Source organism: Ochotona curzoniae, unplaced genomic scaffold, assembly GCF_017591425.1.
Source record: "Ochotona curzoniae isolate NIBS_2020 unplaced genomic scaffold, NIBS_Ocur_1.0 patch153, whole genome shotgun sequence".
Taxonomy (NCBI): Eukaryota; Metazoa; Chordata; class Mammalia; order Lagomorpha; family Ochotonidae; genus Ochotona; species Ochotona curzoniae.
The window spans coordinates 126,939-149,433 of record NW_024466699.1 but is presented as its reverse complement, the minus strand read 5'-3'; the positions used below and the strand labels follow the sequence as shown (position 1 = coordinate 149,433).

The following is a 22,495-nucleotide window of genomic DNA, read 5'->3' as shown; positions in this document are numbered from 1 at the left end:
AAACCTAAACAACACAGGCATAGAAGGAACATTCTACAACACAATCAAAGCAATACAGGAGAAGCCCAATATCAGCATCATACTGAATGTGGAAAGACTGGAAGCTTTTCCATTCAGATCTGGAACTAGGCAAGGTTTTCTACTTCCATCACTGCTATTTGACCTTTTATTGTTAAGTCTTCACCAGAGTTGTTAGGCAAGAGAAAGAATGCAAATCAGAAAGAATGCAAATCAGAAATCAGGAATTAAAATTACCCCTGTTTGCAGACAACATGCTTCTATACATAGGATACCCAAAAGACTCAATCAAGAGACTATTGGAACTCGTCAGAGTATTTTGCAGGGTCACAGAGCACAAAATGTATGAACATAAATCAATGGTGCTAGCATACACAACGAACCCACTGTCTGAGATAGAGCTTGCAAGCAGAGTTTCCTTTAAAATAGTGGAGAACATTAAATATTTTGGAATAAATCTAATGAAAGAAATGGAAGACCCCTATGATAAAAATCACAAAAATTTTAAAGAAATAGAATAAGACATTAAAAATGGAGTAATTTACCATATTCCTGGACTGATAGAACCAAAATCATCAAAATGTCCATATCATCAAATGTCACATACAGATTCAGTGCAATCCCCATACCTACACAACCACATCACAGAAAATAATAGCAAAAATACAAAAAGTTGGTGATTTGCTCTTGAGAGCTTTTGTGATAAATTACCCTGGTATCCAAATGATTGATTTCTACTGTGTCCCAAGTTTATAACAGTAATATCTTAAGGAAAAGAAACCTTTAACATTATATTCTTTCTGCTTCTAAGAAAAACTATTTCTAAGATGATTCCAGCTTTTCTGCTAACAAATTGACATACGAATCACATTTGATTTACTTGCACTGTTTTCCTTTTAGATCCTAATTTTCAGGTAGAGTGGATGTAATGAATGGAGCAATAACTCTTGAGTAGGTGGTCATGGTGACTGATTTAGGAATCATTTGCCAAGACAGAGACAAAGTACACTGAATATCTAGGTTACCCAGAATCCACCTCAAAGAATACTCCACACAAGCAATTAATACATTTCAGGTTTCTGAAACAACCAGAAATAAAATCAAGACTTAAGAAATTGATTTTAAAGGCAGACCATATTTTCCTTAAGAAGGAACACCAAAATAAAACAAATTCAGAAACACTAAAATAAAACATTATTTTGGTTTGATAATGTAAACAAAAATTAAGTTGAGTAACAACACTAATAAAAATACTGGCTAGAGAATTAAAATATTTAATTGGGGTAGCTCTATTTTTCATCCAAAATAGGCAACAGCTAATAGAACATGGTATGAATAATGTACTTCCTGATAGGATTATTCTAAAATCTGAATATTTTTTATTGCAAGGAGACCTAATTTTCTAGCATAAATAATTACAGATGGGATAGCAACAAGTTGCACACTGATTTGGTAAGGGGTTGTATGCACAGTTCAGGGAGTTTGTTGTGAAGTTACTATCCTCTAAGTAAAGTGATAGAAATTTAAAAAAAAAAAATGTTACTTAAGTTTAATGACATTTTACTTCAAGCAATTTTTCACGGAAATCTCCGAAACTCTCTCCCTTTAGCTCGGCTACACTTCCTCTGCTTAGGCTGTCCAATGCTTGTCGAGGATGCCTGGCCTAGAGCTAGCAGCTTTCACGACAGGACCTGACATCCACTCACCCAGAGAAGGCCTGGCTTCGGGTGAAGCATCATGGTTGGATCTGATGTAATCTGTCACAGAGCGATTTCTACTTGCCCTGCAATAATGAAGATCTTACCAACATCTGAGCGCTCTAAGTCACCTCAGTCTGTTAACTGCTAATTTCATCTTCAAAGATGACCAACAGGGAGTGGTGCTGTTGGTTTGGGTTACCGCCCTACACATGCATACCACTCCCTTATATGATAACCATCTTACGTGCCCCTTTTTATTCATGCAAGCAGCCTTCCAACATCGAGGCAACAGCCAAGGTAGAAGAATATAAGAAAAAATATAAGAATATAAGAAAAAAATTATTATCAGAAAGATAAAATTGGTCAGGAAAAAATCACTAATTTTCTAAAAGCAAAGAAAACATGGGAATCAATCATATATACTACATGATGTTTATTTAGATGCTTGTAAGAAAAACATACCTAAGGCACCCTTTGTTGTAAGCACTTTGCACTTTGAAAAAATAATTTTTGAAAGATATAAAGGGCAATATAATGAGATGAGAAAACTGCCAGACTGGCAATGAAAAGCTAACTTTGCATTCCTACTAGAATCCATGCAATCATGCATAGAAGAGATGTAACACGTGTGAGAGCTGTTTCTCCTCACTTTTTTAATAGTTAGAAGAGCAAACTGTTCTTAAATCAAGTATGTAGTAACTAACTGTAATTAGAGGAACATTTTTTCAATTTCTCTTTTCCTCATTTGTAAGGGTCACATGACAAGATAAAATACAAAAATAACTAAGTGAGCGCTAGTATGTACGTGTTTCACTGATATGTGATCAATAAACATAATATTTGTTAATATTAATTAATATCATTATAAATGTCATCAACAAGTCTGAATTGGTTATATGTAATCCTAGCAGAGAATTTTTCTTAATTATTAATTGATGCCAACACAACAAGTTTGTTTCCAACAAGGAAAGGTGAAGACTCCATCTCAGAGAGTGTACAATGCTCAAAAAACTTTCAAACGGAAACTGAAAAAGAATCCTCAACATCAATCTTTACATTAGAAAAAAAAAAACCACATTTAAAACAGGTAGCAAATTACACTGCAAGATGTAAGTCACTCCCTCCAGAAAGTTAACGTTGGCACCAGCAACATTATTAGTTCTTTCTCATATACTGTTCACTCTTTTCTACAATGCTTTATCACAAGACTTGGCTTTTAGCTACTCATTTTCATATTTCCAAATACCCCTTGTGCCTCAATCATTGTCCTTGAACCACCTGAATTTTCGATCAAGGTTGCAATGTGGAATACAGGCACCCACCTCTGTAGTGTTTAATTGTGTCGACAGTTAAGAATCTCTTCACCACAAGATAGGCAGAGCCAGGCTCAGCTAAGGAACTCCACTGAAGCACCTGCTCCAACACATTTTCTCTGTAGTGAAGAGGACGCTCTGAAAAGACAACGCCCAAGATACGTTGAAAGGAGAAAGACAATGATCTGCAGGCAATAATACACATTATCATATCATATAATATACTAGAACTGCATACAAGACCCTTAAAATGAAACTAAGCACTTAATAAGCATTTTGTGTATATTAATCTGTGTTGAGCTTTTGTTGTTTAACTATATTTTTTAAAGATTTATTTATTTTTATTGGAAAGTCAGCTCCACAGAGAAACGGAGATACAGAGAGAAAATTGCTACACTCACTGGTTCACTCAAATGGCTGCAAATGCCAGAGCTGAGCTGATCTGAAGCCAAGAGCCAGGAGCTTCTTCTGGGTCCAAAGGCTTTGGGCCATTCTCTATTGCTTTCCCAGGCCACAAATGAGCACCCATATGGGATCCTGGCACATTCAAGTGAGGACTTCAGCCTCTTGGCTACCATGCCAGGCCCCTGTTATCTTAACTATTAAAATGAACATTTCAGAAGTTCTTTCATTGAGATAAAACCTCAGAGTACAAACATTTGCACAATGAATTGTGTCTGTGTCTTTTTAATTTATATTATATTTCTGGTTTGCTTATGAAGAAAAACCTATTTGCATATGCAACTGAATGATTTTAAAAGGAGCAGCAAATTAATCTTGATTAGAATTAATGAGTATAAATCAATCCTCTATATTATTTCCTATGACTAGAATCCCAGAGTTTTGACCAGTATTAGTGAACAACATACACCTCGATTTGTATGAAATTCTAAAATAGCATTTTTTTTCAAAGAACATGTGGAAATAAATCTAACACTAAGATACATTTGACTATTAGAAATATCATTTATAAACTTTATGAGGCTACAGCTTCATATAACAGGTTAACAAGCAAGAAGTAAAATGACAGCTTAACATTTCTCCTTGATGAATACTCATAGTATAATTTTTAAATTATATTGTAAACATGGATATCTTGAAAATTATTCCAACTAAAATTTTAGATTTTTTTTCTAATAAAATATATCAATCAGTTAATACAAATGTAACCATAGGAAGAAGTCAACTTATTGCAATAACAACAACAAAAAAAGTCTCTACAGCATAGAAACTGAAGACAAATCTGTGTCTAGTTAAATATTAGGTATCTCCTCTACCGGTGTAGCACTGCCACGTGATGTGTCATAGATTCTCAATGAATATTTGAAGGATTCTGCAGTAACTAACAGAGCTGGGCTTTCATCCCAGACACTCTGTTATGTGACATGGCTGGTCAAATGCCTACCCAGTTCTTAGTTTTCAATAACACTCCGAAACAGTCAGTATTATTTATATAAGTTAAGCCAATTCCCAGCATCTTATAGCTGGTAAAATTGAGGAGCAAACTGAAATGTCCAAGCTATCTGATTTTAAAACTCAGTTTCTCAACTACTACTCTTGGTTTCACTTTGCACAAATACATGAATTACTTCTTGAGTTTTTTCCTCACCTGTAATTTTATGGGAGAAAAGTATCAACACACTAAGGCTTTGATGAAGACTATAAATAACGAAACCTAAGTAAGGTGAAAAAACAGCACTTCCTCATACTCATCCCTAGTAAGATGGTAAGGAAACAGCACCAAGATCATTTCAAAGGCCAGAATGTGTGGAAACGAATGATACCACAGCAGGCTTAGAAAGGGGAATAATATTCTTAACTTGAATAAACTATCTGTGACAAAGAAAAAAACTTATAAGACTGGACAGGCAAAGAGGTTTGTAGATCATGGATAGTTGGTCACTACCACACACGAGTGGCAGTAAATACTGCAGTGATATCTCTTAAAATGTTCCTTGCTACACTGAAATGTACCAAAGAAGATACTGAGACTTATCAACATGCATATACTTCATCTTGATGGGAAAAATTAATCAAATACATTTTCCACATGCATACCATATGAAATACTTAAAAAGAATGAAAATCCTGCAGATCTGTGATCCTATACAAAAAACACAGCAGAAAGCTAGATAAAAGTATTTGTTACATTGTCAAGTATAATAATTATAAAAGGACACTGATATCCACATTAAGAAAGAGATATGAAGCATAAAAAATTAACTAGGCCATCAAATACTGTTCAAATATAAAGTCCTACAATTAAACACATTTTTATTTATACATATATTTGCAAATATTTGTCACAATTGGTGATACAGCACATGTCATCTGACAATAGGACATTACTAGAAATAAATAATTCTTTTGTATACTAACTCCAGTATAAATAGCCAAAAAAAAAAAATTAAGGGTGAGTATCAACTCAAGTAAAGGAGCTTTGGAGGTGGTCATATAGGTGCATGATTCATCAACTGCTTAACGTATATAAAGGTAGCCTCCCTCATTAAAGAGAAAGCTATTTATTTTCCACAGCAAATAACACCTGCTTTCAGTAAATTCCTGGCAATAATGACACAGCATTTCCAGACAATTATGATTCCTCCAAAAGTCAAATCTTTAGTGCCAAACTTAGAGCTGTGCATTCCTTTTTTTTTTTTTTTACCACCTACATAATCAGAATGCAGTGAAACATAAGTCCATTGCAAGTTGAGCTGGAAAGAATTCTGATGAAAATAAACTGATCTTCCAGGACCACAGCAGCCTTGAGGATGACAGACAATTGTGTTACTGCAAGACTGCATAGTTTAACTGGTTCACCCACTTGAAATCTCAGGGAAACTCAGTTAAGTGAGGCCCCTTAGGCAGTTAATTTTGTTTAAGGTCTTGAGGACTAAAGGGTATTTGGGCTACCTGTGCAGAGGTGGGTTTATTTTGAAGAAAAAGCAATAAAATACTGATACATTTCAGAAGGAATCCTACTTCTGGAGAAAGAAGCCAAGCCTTCTCCTGGGTGGGCTTAGTCCTAATGACTGTTCACAGCAGGTAAACAAAGTTTGAGATCCTTCAAGGAGAAAGACAAGAAACATCTGTTCTTTGCTCAGCATAAATTTTGAGTATTTCACCAGGCATTCATTTAAAAGAGAAACCTGATTGAAATGAACCAACATGGAATCAAACTCATCGCAATGTACACTATTCATGGTTTTAGTATAATTGCAAAATTATTATTTTTATATGGTTGTAACAAAGCTTATTTTTCCATTAATCTAACTACTAAAACATTATGCACAAGCAAGAATCTTATTAACAGTCATTCTCCACCTTACCACTGATGGTGATTCTATGAATACAATCTGAGTACACAATTGAAAGGCATGCATCAATCTGCATTTGTGACGGTCCCATCTGTGGTGACTCCATTCATAGTTTTAAGAAAACAGGTTCACAAATGTTTACATTGACATGAGCCTCAGAATTTGCACAGAAGATTGTACACAGTCACCTAATTTATTTTAATACAACAATTAGGGTAAACAGTTTTAAGATTTTAGTTTTCTTTGCTTGAAATGCAGATTTCAGAGGAGCAGAGACAGATGAAGACACAGAGACTGAAAGGTTGAGATTTCCCATTCATCAGGTGGTTCACTCATCAAACAGCTGCAACCAAACCCGTAAGTTTCTTCAGTCTCAGACAAGGGCAAAAGGTTCCAATCACTTAGAGCACCATCTCCTGCTTTCCCAAGGACATAAGCAGGGAATTTAACTGCAAGAGGAGCATCCGGGAACTAAAATCTCTGAAACTGTGGGATGCTGCCACTGCAGGTAGCAGCCTATCCCACTGCACAACAACAGATCCAAATTAAAATTTCCATGAGTACAACAATGTATATTACCATTATAAAGAGGGAAAAACAAAATATTTATTATACAAGGGAGACACTAGATATGACAAAACAGCGGACTACTGTTTTTAAAAGTTGCAATTAGCTAACATGTAATAAAATCAGGCAGTCTAGTTTGCTTATTTAATCCTGTATTTATTTTTGATACTTCATTACTTGGAATGCTAGTTTTGACATCAGAAATCTACTTCCCTGCTCAAATTCTTCAACTGCCATCTTGGACTCTTCCATTATGTTCATGGATTTTTAAGTGTATTTTGTCTTCCCATTAGGTTACTGAAGTTAACGGTTTGAACATTTTCTAAGGTCAGAAGGTACACACGGTTCCATCCACTTCAATAATAAAACTGAAGCATGGTTCCTTTAACTGTTTCCCTGCAATTACTGAGTAGCAGTAAAAATAAGCTGAGTTGTCTCTTCTGGCAGTTTCTACCTGTCTACTGTCATCATGATCATGTCTAATTTGAACCTTATCTCTAAGTATATATTTTTAGTGTGCATGGGATTTTTCTGTGGCTATATACTCAAATACCTATAAATTAAAACAAATTGATGTCCACTAGTTTTATGACAAATGTGTTAATATAAGCTTCCTCCTTTTCATTAGAAAGAAGGGCAACTAACAAAATATCCCACTCCAGTGTGAGCATTAGTGATATACCATGATCATAGGCAGATGGATTACCAGTCATTTGCTGGGTAAGGATTGCGTGGCTTTCTAAGCAATATTCAAAACAGAATGTAGTTTTACTCCTGGCTATTTGTGCTCACCCATTCTGCTCACTTCGGTGAGTCAGAAAACCAGGCACTGAATGCCAGTGCTGTCACAGGGGAACACGCTTTCATTTAACTCAACGTTTGAGAGAAGAAGGGCGGTAGGAAGAAGACGTCTGTCTACGATTCATTTTCTGCAGTGAATCTCTTAGGAACCAACAGGAATACAGCATGCACAATCAAGATTATTCAGTCCAGATAACAATCTTTATTGTATTTCAATTAAAAAAAAACTTTTGTGCAGCATGTTAACATCAAGGTGCTGTGCATGAGGAAATTCCTAAGGATGGATGGGCGATGTGGAAGTGATGAAAGGTTTCTAGCTGGTAGAACAATATGATCCAATATGTGATTTAGAAAGGAAATTCTGCCAGTAGTGCTAAAAGCTATCTTTTACTCAGAAATAAAATGAAGTTATACATCATTTTCTTTAAAATTAAACAACAAAAACAAAAAACCAAAATAATTTACCACCCGTGCACCACTTAATCATACAATCCTATGTTTCATATACTCGATGGATTTGAACCCTTGGATACTATGTACTAGGGACTGCAGGACACTAGAAACAGAAAGAGACTTCTTCATCAAGGTGCTTAGATGAGATCAGACAAACTCAGCATGGTTTTTTTGTTTTGTTTTGTTTTTGTTTATTGGGATTTAAAATTTGACAGGGAGGAAGGAAGAGCAGAGAGTCTGTGCTTCCGTCCACTGCCTCAAAGCAGTTCTCCCATTTAGAGGACAGGGCTGCCCAGGAGGGTGTGCATCAGCCAGGACGCAAAGGAGGCATCTTGACCAGCCTCTGAACCACAAAGCTGAATGCCCTCCTGTGATCTGGCTATTACAGAAGGTCATAAAGTGACCCAGACGGAGGTATAGCAAAGGTACACTCTGCAATCTCTGCTCACACACATTAGTTAAGCACCAAGACCCAAAGAGATTATTCATTAGGAATGCACAGAAGAAGAAAACAGGGCAAGGGAAAATGGAGCTTGGGAAAAAAAAAAGCTACAAGCGAATAAAATGGCCAGAGAACAAAGTGGAGAATCCAGGCATCACCCAAAATGGGCAGGAGGTCATCAAAGCAAACGGAATGGTCTTCCACAACAAATCTCTCAGAAAGAACAGCTGATGTAACGCCTGAAGCAAATGCCCCAGACTGAGGGTCCCAGGAATCATCTGAGCTTGACAGGAGAGATGCTGTGAATGGACATCAAAGCAGCAATCACTGGGCCTTGGCCACGCATAAGTAAAATATTTCAATATGGATTAAACACGAAAAAACCATTTACAGTAAAACGAAACAATGATGGAATAAAAACATCAAGAAGGACGGATGAAAAGCAAAGGACTTGATAGATAATCCCGTTTCATCTCATACTGATTACAGTATCCCTAATAATACACCATGGGGTGTTTTAATGTTGAATTTTAATTTCTACCCTGAGTTTGCACGTGGCAAGGTTTTCCTTTTGGCAGCTTGACAGCTTTACTTGAAAGGGTCCCAAGACCTTGCTAGATATCAGCCAGACAGATGGTCAAGGTACAAAGACATTCTGTCTTTTTTTTCTTTTCCTGGAGGTCTTTGAAACCAAATGCCATTGTAACAATGTTAAGCTTATTCAGCACTTGACTATTGGGCTAGTCAGAGTGTTTTAAAATCTCTCTGTATCCTTCAGGGTCTTTGAGATGGAAGATGACAAAACATTTGATTCATTAAAGGCACAGGAAAAGGAAAAATGTCAGAAAAAGTAGCTTCTGTTAGATTTAAAATGAATGTTTTGGGAAAATCATCTTCTAAATCAGTAAGAGCAAAGAGCATTCAGGAATAACATGCGTGATAATACGCAACATTTTGAATATTATTTTGGGTCCAGTGCAGTAGCCTAGTGGCTAAAGTCCTCACCTTGCAGGCACTGGGATCCCATATGGGTGCTGGTTCATGTCCCAGCAGCTCTGCTTCCCATCCAGCTCCCTGCTTATGACCCAGGAAAGCAGTCGAGGACAGCCCAAAGCCTTGGGACCCTGCACCCATGTGGGAGACCCGGAAGAAGTTCTGGGCTCCTGGTTTTGGATCAGCTCAATTCCTGCTGCTGCAGCTGCTGGGGAAGTGAATCAACAGACAGAAGATGTTCCTCTCTGTCTCTCCTCCTCTCTCGTATATTTGGCTTTCCAATAAAAAATAAAATAAATCTTAAAAAGTGAGAATATTATTTCAATTAGATTGCTTATCCTTACAAAGACCTCATCATGAGGTAGCAACATCAATGCCTAAGGTTTGGTACAATACTCATATTTTTGTAGTCAATCAAATAATCACTTTGATGAACAGAACTGCAGGAAAAAAAACCTCAGGTAGTGCTAATGTAAGAGGGTACTTGAAAATATATGTGGAAATTGGAACTAAAATATAAGTTTATTTTTGTGAAAAAAAAAAACCTTTGAAACTCCTGCATACAGCACTCATGGAAAAATGCACATTATGAGGAAACTATGAATGGATTTCAAAATTCCATTTACCAAGTGATGTAGAGTGAAAGACTGATCTATTTATTGCAGTTAGAAGGTTGAAGGAGGATGAGAAAGACAGGGTGGAGCAGGAGCGAGATAATACACCTTTAATTCACTGATTCACTTTCCAAAGTCACTGCCAGAGCCAGGTCCGGGCCAGGGGGAACCTGGGAGTCAGGACATCTGTTTGGGTCCCACAGACAAGAAGTAGGTCCCCAAGCATTTGGGCCATCAGGCTGCCTTTCTAGGAAAAGCGGCAGGAAACTGGATGGGAAATGGAGCAATACAAGACTCAAGAACAATGGAACATCCAGATTACACTCTGATTTAGGATACTGGTGATCCAACTGGTATCTTAACCCTGTCTGCCACCTCTAAGCTAATCTTTCAATTTTAATTTCCATGGACTTTTGAAAGTGATTTTTTTATCAACATATGTAATAAGCTTGAGGGGAATTTATAATGAGATATTATTTTACAACCAGAAAACTATTAACCACATGACACAAAGTATATTTCTGTATATTGGAATGAATTGTAAATTGCTAACACAAATCACTTACCTAGTTCTTCATTTTCAATAACTTCAAATGTGGCCCAAACATCACCTTTAACAGGAATGATATTTTTAATTGCTAATATGTCATTAGTTAATTCCTCCGCTTCCATTACAGGAGATATCTGTAAGAGAAGCAATATTTCTTTAAATGATAGGTCAGACACCACGGAGCCTTATGTTATGAGACAACATTTCCCATTTACTATTTTATGATACTCTACCTTATTAGTATGGCTAGACCTATTTTTTTCTAAACATACAAAGAAAAATGCCATATTCAAATGAACATGCAATTCATTTTAGCATATGTGTATAAAGAGATACTATAACACTGAAATAACCAGAACTTTTTTTCTCACATAGTGAGCAATTTAAATCAGAAGGGAAGGATATTTCTACTCATACCCAGAAAAGTCTTATTAGACACTGAATCCAGCAAATCTTGTCACCTGTCACTTCCGTAACCAAGTTTGCAGAGTGAGTTTGGTTTATTCAGTCTAGGCCCTAATTATACACAGCCGACTGACTCCTCTGAGTCATGCCAAGAAGCCCCAGGCTTTTGGTAGTGTGTGGTTGCATTGACATGCCAAGTGACAGATGGTGGCGTACCAAGGTATGCTAGCAGCAGGATTGCAAGGCACAGGGCAGTGTGCAGTGCCAGCCTGCAGTCCAGTTCCAGAACCTGAGGCCTGCTTAAGCGTATCACTTCTTCAGGGACTTATGGGATTTTTTTTTGCTGCGTTTCTTCTTAGCTTTTCAATCTTAAGTGCAAGTGAGCCAAAACTGAGACGGTTTTCTTCAATTAGCATTTGCTTGCAATGCTAAGTAAATGGAAGATGGCTTAAGCCTTACAGTATTGCAAGGGAAATTTAACTTTGCCCATTTTCAGTGAATAGATCTTTACCAAAAGTTTCTTAGCAGGGACAGTCCCTCATTTCCATCTTTCCTACTCAATACTGCTCGGAGCCTATCAGAACCACGTAAATAACAAAAGAGATTTCATGATAGGTAGCTCACATTGTCGGTCATTTAAACATCATGCAATGTAGCGCTTTGGGCCATAAGTTTATCACAGAATTTTAGAAAAATCCAACAAAATATAAACTTAACAGGGAAAAAAAAAACAAAAACAAACAAACAAACTAGCCTCCAGGAAAAGCAGAGAGTTTTAAACAGTACAATAGGCAGTTAAATCAATCTAATAAAGTTGCTGAACATCATGGAGTTAAACATTTTTTAAATTATAATTTTTTGAGGAAAGAAATAATATATTGCTAAGAAATAAAATTGGAGAAAGAGGTAGCATAGAGTACCCAATTTGCAGGTAAAAAGAGCAAACTTCATCATGATTGCCCCAGGAAAGGCCCACATTCCAACTTTAGATAACCTGGAACTCCACATTTAGAAAATATTTAGTCTATGGAAAACATGAATTAGTAAAACGGAACCTGGTTTTGGAATATGATAGGCCAAGTTTGTGTTCTGGTCTTAATTGTTGTTTTTTTTTTTTAACCTAAATTCCCAGTTTGTATTCTTACATACTTGGGGTGTCATTTCATCCCTCTCCAAGAACTGTAGTCACAATTAGCTGACTTCAATGTAACTGAAAGAATCATCAAGGTCTTACGCAGCAACTAAAATGTTAGTGTCTATATTGTTCTTCCATATTCAAATATATAAAGCTGTTTTAGATGGAATTGGACAATATTTTTCGAATAACATGAGAATTTATGTCAACCATCGTCATTTGCTATGCTGTTGTGACTATTATCAGAATAAGCTCTGAGGCAATTAGTGTACAGATTTCAATGTTGCCTCTAAACATCTCTTCTAGCACTAGTGATGGAGTTGTACTAATTAACGTGAGCTAGTTTCTCACATCCCCTATGATGTACACTGCAAACTCAGTGTAAAACATAATAATAGCACCGAAGAAGTGAGAACACAAATGGATCATGAGGAAAAATCCTATGCTAGAAGAATTTTGACCCCACACGCTGGGGCAAGTAGCTCATAGTAGAGTTAGGGCACAACCATTACTATTGATCTAAAATAATAACTCCAGGAAGTGTACCTGAGGCCTGGAAATATCTAATGTGACTGTAAGCTTGAGTTTTTAAATCTGAGAAGTTAATGGTGAGTTTCAGCTACAATGCAGATGTCTGTACCTCGCAAAGAAAAGCAGGATGCTGTACCATTTATACAAAGGAGACTAATGACTGAAAACAGTAACATGAGAGAGACATACAGCACAAATCATCGACATGCTCAAAGAACAGTATGATTTAATATGCAAGTAAACAAGATGATTGAATACTGAAATATATGGGAAACAAATGTGGGAGATCAATAATCGCAGCCCTAGCAGTATTAGTTATTAAGCGCTTGTTGCAGAACAATTTGCTGCTAAGCTTTACATGTGTCATCATATTGAGTCTTCCCATTAATGCCATGCAAAACATTCTAATTTTTTCACTTTTGAATAAATGAGAAGATTGAGGACTACACAGGATAAAGGAGTTGCCTCACGTTAAAAATCTTGGAGCGGATGGGGGAAGATTTATGTTCAAGATATTTGCAAAAACGTGTAGAAAATTTCAGTTGTAAGCTAAAGCACATGATGTGTTCTTTCCATATTAGCAAATATAAGAGTGCTCACAGGATACTGATACAAAAAAAAATCTTGTCAGCATTCACTGAAGGATAAAGATAACACAGAACAGAGAAATGCATTATCCTTAAATTAATGGAGAATAGCATATCGGAAAGTGATGGTCGTTGTAGTACATATCTCTACTGAATAAAAGGAAGACTCTAAATGAAACTGTTAAACATACCTTGACAATATGATACTAGATTTTCTACCATTGCCTATACCTGCAATGCCATGATACACTTAAATAACAGAATGTTGGACTTGCAACTGTTTCTAAAGAACTGTACTATTGATTGGGGAGTGGCAAATGAAGAGAAGGTGAAGTGGGAAAATCCCTACACCTACAAAATGGAAAAATAACAACAATAAATAATACAAAAACCATAGCGCCAGGACTTAGGATGCACAACAGTACTATGTCCATCTACTTGGGACTTACCCGGATGATAATGCTACAGTCAGGTTCCTTCCTTTCTACATACACTTCAATGAGCAAATCTCCAGCCTGGGAAACCTGCAAAGTAGATGCCAAGATTGCACATGTGAGGGTGTTGCCAAAAGTCACAGACACTTAAAAGACAGAGGTCAGATTTTGCAATGCCATATACCAAAGGAATCAGTTCAGTATCCTGTTTGCAACTATGGTATATTCCATTTATCAGAATGGTTTATGATGAAGAGGAAATCAAGATTTTTTTTTTTACTGAAATAATGTATCTGGATTCATTGGAAATGTGCTGACATTGAAAAGAGATGCAGCAAGAGCCATCACTACGTCTACCAATAAGACATAACAGGAAGAACTGAATATGTGACTCACGTAATTCTGCTTTAAACTACTATGCACAGACTCAAAAACTAAAAGGGAAAAGCAGAAGTAAACTTTCAGAAGCATGATAGATCCCTAATTTTTTAAAACATAATGAGAAATTAGTTCAGAGTTGTATTAAAACTGTAAATACAGAAAGTAAACCTGGTTAAAAAATAAAAGTGAAATGATATATTATGGCAGACAATACAGAGAAGTATTATTTTAGTTACCTTCGGCCAAGGATTAGAGTACAGTTACTTGGGTCATTACACTATGCCAGAACACAGATGTCATGAAGAAGATACAAGACAGAAAAGGAAAAGTACAGGCTATCTTCATGTTAACTCACACAACAAGATGTGGTGAGTTAACAAAGAATCAAATAGATGCATGAAAAATATTGAATATCTTTTTGCCAACTTTCACGTAAGTTATAGAAAACTACTTGGAAATTATAACACCATCTTATTAAAAAAAATAACAGAAAAATTATCCTGAAGCTCAATTTGCCTAAGTACAGCATTTAATCAAGTAAAACACAGAGAGGTGACACTTGAAAGACGTCCTTTGAAAAAGTGTTAATTATTTCACGCCTACAGTTTTAGAAAAGTTTATTTTTAAATTGTGTGTGTGTTTGTGTATTCCAGTTGCACTGAATTTCTAAGGAAGGAAAAGATACAGTTTACAATTTTGCTTTTCACTAGTGTTTGCATAAACAACTCTCCAGGAAGGACACATTTTAAAAATTTAAAAAGCAAACACAAAGAACTCATACAACGAAGCCAAAAAGATGAACAGGTAAGGAATTTAGAAGTAAAACACAGACATTGTCACAAAAACACTCCAGAGGAAACTTTGGATTGAATAGAGAAAAACTAAAACAAAACAATGTATTTTTTTCCAAACTCTCCAGTTTTCTAAGTATTAAGCTTTTAGATAATTATTTTCCTGTTCTACTTTATGCTAAATGTAAGGGTGTTCAGGACGCATTATTTTTTTAAAACATATGAATATAAAGGGTTAAAATGGAGCTGGCTCAGTAGCATAGCCAGTGAAACTGCTGCCAGTGGTGCTGACATTCCATATTGAAGCCAGTTCAAGTCCATGCCGCTCACTTCCAATCTGGGTCCATGCTAATGAGCCCAGGAAGGCAGCAGAATGTGGCCCAAGTCCTTGGGCTTCTGTACCCATATGGGTGATCCAGAGGAAGCTCCTGGCTCCTGGCTTTGGACTGGCTCAGCTCCAACATTTGCCAAGAAGTAGGCCAGTGGACTTCTGTTCCCATCCCTCTCTCCTTCTGTAATTCCCCCTTTAAACAAATCCATCTTTCAAAAAAGGATAAAAATGTAAAATGTAAAAGGTACGTTTATAGTACATCAATATAGAGGATGCATTCAGGCTCACACAGTGCCTTATTTCATGCATTCAACCCTTCGCCAAAATGTGAGAAATTAAATAAATTGTAAGAAGCCACAATTTTTAGTGATCAAGTGGATATCTCTGAAATTGTATTCGCTATGTTTAGTTAAGTGCAGTAATTGGTTAAATAACTACTATCACTGTGCTGGTACTAAAACATCTGAGCCTTTCCTCAACAACTTCGTCTGGGGGAACAGTGCCAATGACTACTCTAATTACTAGCAGATATTTTAGGACTGAAAGGGATTTACCATCTGACTACTGAAAAAGCATTTCCTCACTAGCTGAATGCTGCCACAAACATGGTATGTTTGAGTCATTCCTATTGTTTACAATAATGCCTGAATCCAGTACAACCTTAGCTACTAGAAGATGGTTAATGAATAGCCAGAAAACATTCATTAAACAAACTAATCTGGGGAGGCAGAACGCATGTTGCCCATGCAAATTCAATGTAAGACACCTGAAGAGAGCAAGACAGAATTCAGAATAGTCCACTGAACATGAAAGTTAGCAAGTGTTACAAAAATCACATTAGAAAAGTTCCCATTAATACAATCACCTGAGAGCATGCAGAGCGAAAGCACAAGGAAATAAATTTTCAGAATTACAAGGAAAGATTCATTAGGCTGTCGGAATTTTCAAGTAACTCTACTAATTCTTTGGCTTTAAATGCTTCCTTTTAAGTCTCCCAGCATTTCCAATGCTTTTTTTTTCTCATAAATCTTCATATATATAAATTGAAAATTATTTTTCTCTATTTAAAAGAATATGATTAACATATTTCACATGTATACATCAGGTTGTAGAACTACAGAACTGTTTTTTATCTAGGCTCTTTTTCACCATTACTTTTGTTTTGTTTCAAATGGGAATATGAAAGTACATGTACCAAAAAAATCTTGATTTACAATAGAAATGCTTCTTTATTTTTTGAGAGATCTAACTATTACTACTCACTTGAGTGTCTTTCCACTTGGTAATAAAGCTATTCTCTATGTCCATTTGTTTGACTTGATCTTCTTTAACCTGTTTAAGATATAATTTGTGACATTCTAATAAGGTGGAATACAGGGAGCAGTGTACTCATCCTCATGTATTCTTCAGGAACTTAAATATCACCAAGTAAAAGATAAAAAACGAATGGCTATCTTAATCAGCATGGGCCCACAAAGCAGGGCAGACAGAAATCCAAGACAGAACTTCATAGAGTTCAAAACACTTTTTGATGATATTGCTTCAGGCTGCAGAGCCCATCCATGAAAACCCCATTGCTAAGGTGGTGAAGGCAGCAAAGGGATGAGGCTCTTAACTCATTTTCTCAAGTCAAAGCTTTCATGAAGGGCTGATTAAATGTCTCCCATTTGGTAAAGTTGGGTTTAACATACTGTGAAGATAACCATGTTTCTATACAGGAACATTACAAAAATAAAACAAAAATAAAGAGAGCATGTAAAGCCACATATGACTTTTTTGTAATCTTTTCACAGAATCAGCTTATTGCAAAGAAGCTGCTATTGATCAAAAATAGTGGACACATAAAGAAAGAAATGGAGGGAAGCAAAGAACAAGGAAAATACAACCACTTTGCATCCACTACTACATGAATTAACATACACACTGTGAAATTTTACTGAATGAAGCATTCCCTTTCCCCTTGCTAAGGAAACATAAATTATTACAAGTAAATAAAAGCTCTTCAAGCAGTAGCGTATAGCATTAACCCACTTGGCTTCACCTGCTGCATTCTTAGCTCTGGCAAACAGGAATTCCTATAAACATCATTAACTGAAAGCCCAGAAATGTTATATGCAGAACTGGAGTTTATAACACATAAACATCATTTGCAAAGCTTTATATATATATTTTTTATTTTTCTGCTGGACTGAGAAACCATTCCTAATGTCAACTTTATGACAAACTATGTAAAGTTTAAGTCCATAAATGAACAAACTGAAAAAGCTAAATAACTAAAACTGATAATGGCTGAGCATTGTACCTGCTCCCCGCCCCCATATCTCATCCAGTTTCCTGTACTTGAGACCTTGGCCCTCATTTTGGAGACCCACAGTGAGTTTCTGGGTCCTGGCTTCTGCCTGGACCAGCCCTCGATGTTCTGGACAACTGAGTGCTTAACCAGTCAATTAAGGATTTCTCTCTTTTTTTCTCTCTTTATATCTTCTAGAAAAAGAAAAATGGCTTACCAAATAATCACAGAATAATGATAGGATTTCAACATTTTCTTTCTTTCCAATTGGGAATACAATTTTAGGATAAACATTGAAATGTTTCCAACTACAGAATTTAATAGGATAGTGTTTATTTTCGAGTTTGTTAATTTCATAAACTGCATCACTTTAAGCAGACATATGCAGTACTCAAATCCTAAGCAGGAAAGGCACAAATGCCCTATACAATGCCCTATACGTAGAATTAAGTTGTTTAAGACTAGAGACTAAAAATTTTACATAAAATAAAATTAAATAAATAATATAGCTAAGTTAAAAAGTTAGTTATATCCGGCCCAGCATGATAGCCTAGTGGCTAAATACTGGACTTTCATCTGTCAAGAACCCGATGGGAACCGATTTATACTCTGGCTGCTCCACTTTCCATCCAGCTCCCTGAATGTGGCCTGGGAAAGCAGTAGAGGATAGCCATGTGGGAGACACTGAAGAAGCTCCTGGCTCGTGGCTTTGGACTGGCTCAAAATTGGCCATTGCAGCCACTTGAGGAGTGAACCAGCAGACCGAAGATCTTTCTCCCTGGATCTCCTCACTGTATATCTACCTTCCCAATAAAAAAGTAAAAAACAAAATTAAGTCTTTTTTTTTTAAAAAAGCTAGTTACGTCAAAGAAGGAATACAATCTTTATTTTCTCTATATATAATACTGAAAAAGGTTTGAATAACATCCAAAACATGCATCCTTGCAAAGAGAAAAGAAAATGACCTTAATAAATGAAGAATGTAAAATATTTACCTCAAATATTTCAACATAGTTATTAATCAGGTCCTCAATTACACTCACTTCTTCACTCGTTTGTCCCTTCGTTTGAAACAAACATGATGAAAAGACTAAGGCCAGATTATGGGCATTCATGTGATTGATTTCTGAGCACTTCTGAACCCTGGAAGAGAAAAGCACAGCTCATTATGAAACACTTCAATTTAAAAACTGCATGGGACTCTAAATCAGAATACTAAGTTATCATTTTTCTCTGACATTAAAAAAAAGGGCAAAGATAATTTAAACAATCACCACCATTAAAAACTGTTAAGCAGGTGCACAACACAATGTAGTACTTGACAACTGCTTTCAGGAGAGGGATTGAGTATAATCTAACAATGAAAGAACTCAGCTCAAGCACAGATCTGTGTACCCGAGTGGCGTAAGATGACCTAGAACCACAACACAGAAGAAGGGACAGGAGCTACATAGGAAACAAAGCAACACAGGTGGATCAGCCCACACACAAGACAGGGCTGCATATTCCAGGATAAGAGTTGAGCTAAACATTTCAGAAACTTCACAGTAGGACAGAAATAGAGACCTTCAGTAGGTGCCAGAAAAATGACTTACTTTACAAATAAAACTAGAGTTTCCATGAGCAAAACGGAGGATTTTTGCAATGAACACATAAGAGGAAATACAGAATAATCACGGGGGTCTAATACAGCATTTAAAGCGCTCGCAAGTACAAATCCAAAATGATTTTCAAAAACACAGTCATCTCTAGGCCCAGTGGCTAAAATCTTCATCTTGTAAGCACCAGGATCCCCCATATGGGCACAGCTTTGTGCCCTGGCTGCTTCATGTTCCATCCAGCTCCCTGCTGATGGCCTGAGAAAAGCAGTCTAGGATGCCCCAAAGTCTTGGGATACTGCATCCACACGGGAGACATGGATGAAGCTCCTGGCTTCAGATCAGCTCAGCTACAGCCATCGCAGCCTGCTTGAGGACTGAACCAGAGGATGGAAGATCTTTCTCTCCTCTCTCTGTAAGTCCATATTTCAATAAAAATAAATAAATCTTTTAAAAATATATACAGCCATCTCCACAAAAAAGGGAAAGCTGCATTAGCAACATATCTTACGTAAGAATCGTTAAGTACGCACATGAAGTATCTGTTAATGGCTTCTATTTGTCACTAATATGTACTAGCTACTTGGTTGTTAATTTAGTTACCCTTGGAGATTTTAAAAAAATACATATTGAATGAAAGAGACCAAAACAAAGTGAGAGCAGGCGCATCTCTATACAGAATATAGATCCCAGCAGGTGCGAAAAAAAAAAGTAAGTAAACAGGATCATTACATACATGGTATGCAAGAAATTCAGAATAAAACACCAAATTGCATAACAGACACAGGACAAGTGAATGTGATGTATAAGGAATTGAAATTTAATACAGGAGGATGTAACAATTGTACACATCTCTCCCCAAATTAGTCCTGCAATCTCATCATAGCAGCCTGTAAACATCCAGGTAATTTATCAGCATGTCTGCCTCTGTTAGTAGAGTCGAAGCAGGTCACAGAGACCGCCACCTTCATCACACTGGAGAACGTAATGGTGAAGGGAATTAAGTGCGCATGACTGGTAGAGTAAGTGATCTCACACCTGAGGTAAGGAATGAGTTAAAAGCAAAATCAACCTGACCTTACCCAGACTGACTTTTCAAACTTTTGACAACACCATGAAATATTCCTGCTTTCAAGAGACTTCCTTTGATAATGTCGTTCTTCTTTGGCACTATTTCACTTCTGTTGTTTGCACAGCTGCAATGTCTGGGACGAAGTGAATTCAACCAGATCTGTTTCTTACTTCTTCCTCTGCCATCAGATACTGTGCCCAGGTATGCCATAATTAGCCTGCTCAGTCCTTTCATACTTATACCCTGCCATCAGAAATTCCACTAACTTGTTTTCTAATTAGTTTCTCTGTCTCTTCTCAAGGAGTCCGATCACAGAGGCTATCACAGAAGCTGCTGTGATCATCCTCTTGTTTCCATGCATCAGGGTGGGTAACACTCAGCCTCCAGGCCAGGAAAGGACACAGAACCACTTGGTCCGACCCTTCCCAGGCAACCCCAGGTAGGACTCAAATTTCAATAAATCTGGTCAGGCTACTTTTTCAGCTAATAAATCTCTCTAACATGAGTAATTGTAATAAATATCAAGGCATCATTGGCAGAAAAAAAAAGTTCCCTACCCTTAGACATGAATGAGATCTAAATGCTTTGCATGGTCTACAAAGCTTTTCTTTTATAATGTACTGCTAGCTAATTCTGTCTCATCATCTAATATTCGCACATCCCAGAAAAACATTTTAGTTCATTTCTTGTTTTTATCTTGCTTTCATACCCAGTCCATCTCTCCAAATCTGAAGCATCAAAGCATTCCCTGAACTTCAATGCATCATTCATTCCCTTACAGTACCCTGCCACAGCTTAAAATTTTCTGCATTCAAGCTTTTACCCACATCTCATAAGCATGGAAATACAAGTACACAACACAGGCCGCATTTGTGTGGTACAACAAAAGCATCCATTTTATAATAATGGTGTTTGCATGCCCAAGAATACGTTATTAGAAATTAGAGGAAAAAAAGGAAACTATGTAAGACTTTTAAATCTAGTCTCCAAACAATATATAGTGGATTTCAGGGTTTTATTTATTTATTTATTTTTATTGGAAAGGCAGATCAGATTTATCGAGAGAAGGAGAGACCAGGAGAAAGATACTCCATCGTCTGATTCACTTCTCAAATGGTCACAATGGCTGGAGCTGAGCCTATTCAAAAGCTTTTCCCAAGCCTCCCAGATGGATGTATGGTCCCAAGGCCTTGGGCCATTCTCCACTGCTTTCCCAGGCTACAAGCAAGAATCTGGATGGGATGCGGAACAGCTGGGAAAAGTACAGTGCCCACATTGGATCCTAGCAATTGCGTGGTGACAATTTAGCTTTTATTGTATTTTATTCAAGGAAATATGAATATTAGAATATTCCACACAGACATATTCTATCCATATGACAATTTTTTAAGAAAAATTTATACTTTTGTCATTTAAAAATAATTGATGAGATTAGAACAAAAGATCGGTTTTAGGCTTATAAGGCTATTTCCACATATCTTCACCTTTCACCTCTTGTTTCTCAAGTCAGATTACACTCTTCAATTCTTTCAAAAGTGGGATGACTTACTCCCTGACACAGAAAATCATTCTGACTTTCCTTATCTCATTGACACTATAATTCCAAAATATCAGGATTCAGGTAAGATGTCAATGAATAATAATAATAATAAATAACAGTCTGTAAGTATCTTTCTATGTGAAATTGCTATGCTCTGATTCCTGCTATAGAACCCAGGTCCCTCAGCATTCAGGGAACTGTGGATTCTTTCCAATATAATTTCATGAACATGCTAAAAGTGTTTACATCAAAATCTGTCCCGGTATATCACTGAGACACAGACAAGACTCGATAAGGTAGACTCAATGTGTATGCTACAAGAAAATCATTCCTGAAACCATAGCAGAGCAAACCATGACCACTTGCAATGGCATATGCCCTACTGGAGTGGCAACTGGAAGCGCAGCGACTCTGCTCTGATCTAGCATTCTGTGAGTGCTCCTGAGAAGGCAGCAAGTGATCTGGAAGACCTGGAAAGAGTCCCAAGCTCCTGACTCCCGTCGGTCCCAATTCTGACTGTGGCCATTGTCTGTGAGTGAACCAAAGGATGCAAGTTCCCTTCAGCCACAGTCTGGGACTCTATTAAGCAGAAATAATTTTATTTGTTTTCCCTTCTACTATTTCTCACTCAA

At 36.8% G+C, this 22,495-nt stretch overlaps 1 protein-coding gene across 3 annotated transcripts in view; it reads right to left on the bottom strand.

The window, feature by feature from the left end:
• LOC121166504 (arf-GAP with Rho-GAP domain, ANK repeat and PH domain-containing protein 2) overlaps window positions 1-22,495 on the bottom strand; it is a 172,104-nt gene that overhangs the window by 23,754 nt on the left and 125,855 nt on the right. For 2 of the 3 annotated variants that reach the window (XM_040995670.1, XM_040995669.1), the window contains exons 23-27: window positions 18,649-18,796; window positions 16,627-16,695; window positions 13,876-13,950; window positions 10,785-10,902; window positions 3,041-3,169 (exon numbers count right to left, since the gene is read on the bottom strand). In XM_040995670.1, coding sequence (XP_040851604.1) covers window positions 3,041-3,169; window positions 10,785-10,902; window positions 13,876-13,950; window positions 16,627-16,695; window positions 18,649-18,796 — 539 coding nt within the window. The remainder of the gene's footprint in view (window positions 1-3,040; window positions 3,170-10,784; window positions 10,903-13,875; window positions 13,951-16,626; window positions 16,696-18,648; window positions 18,797-22,495) is intronic. The other variant, XM_040995671.1, reaches the window with a different exon arrangement.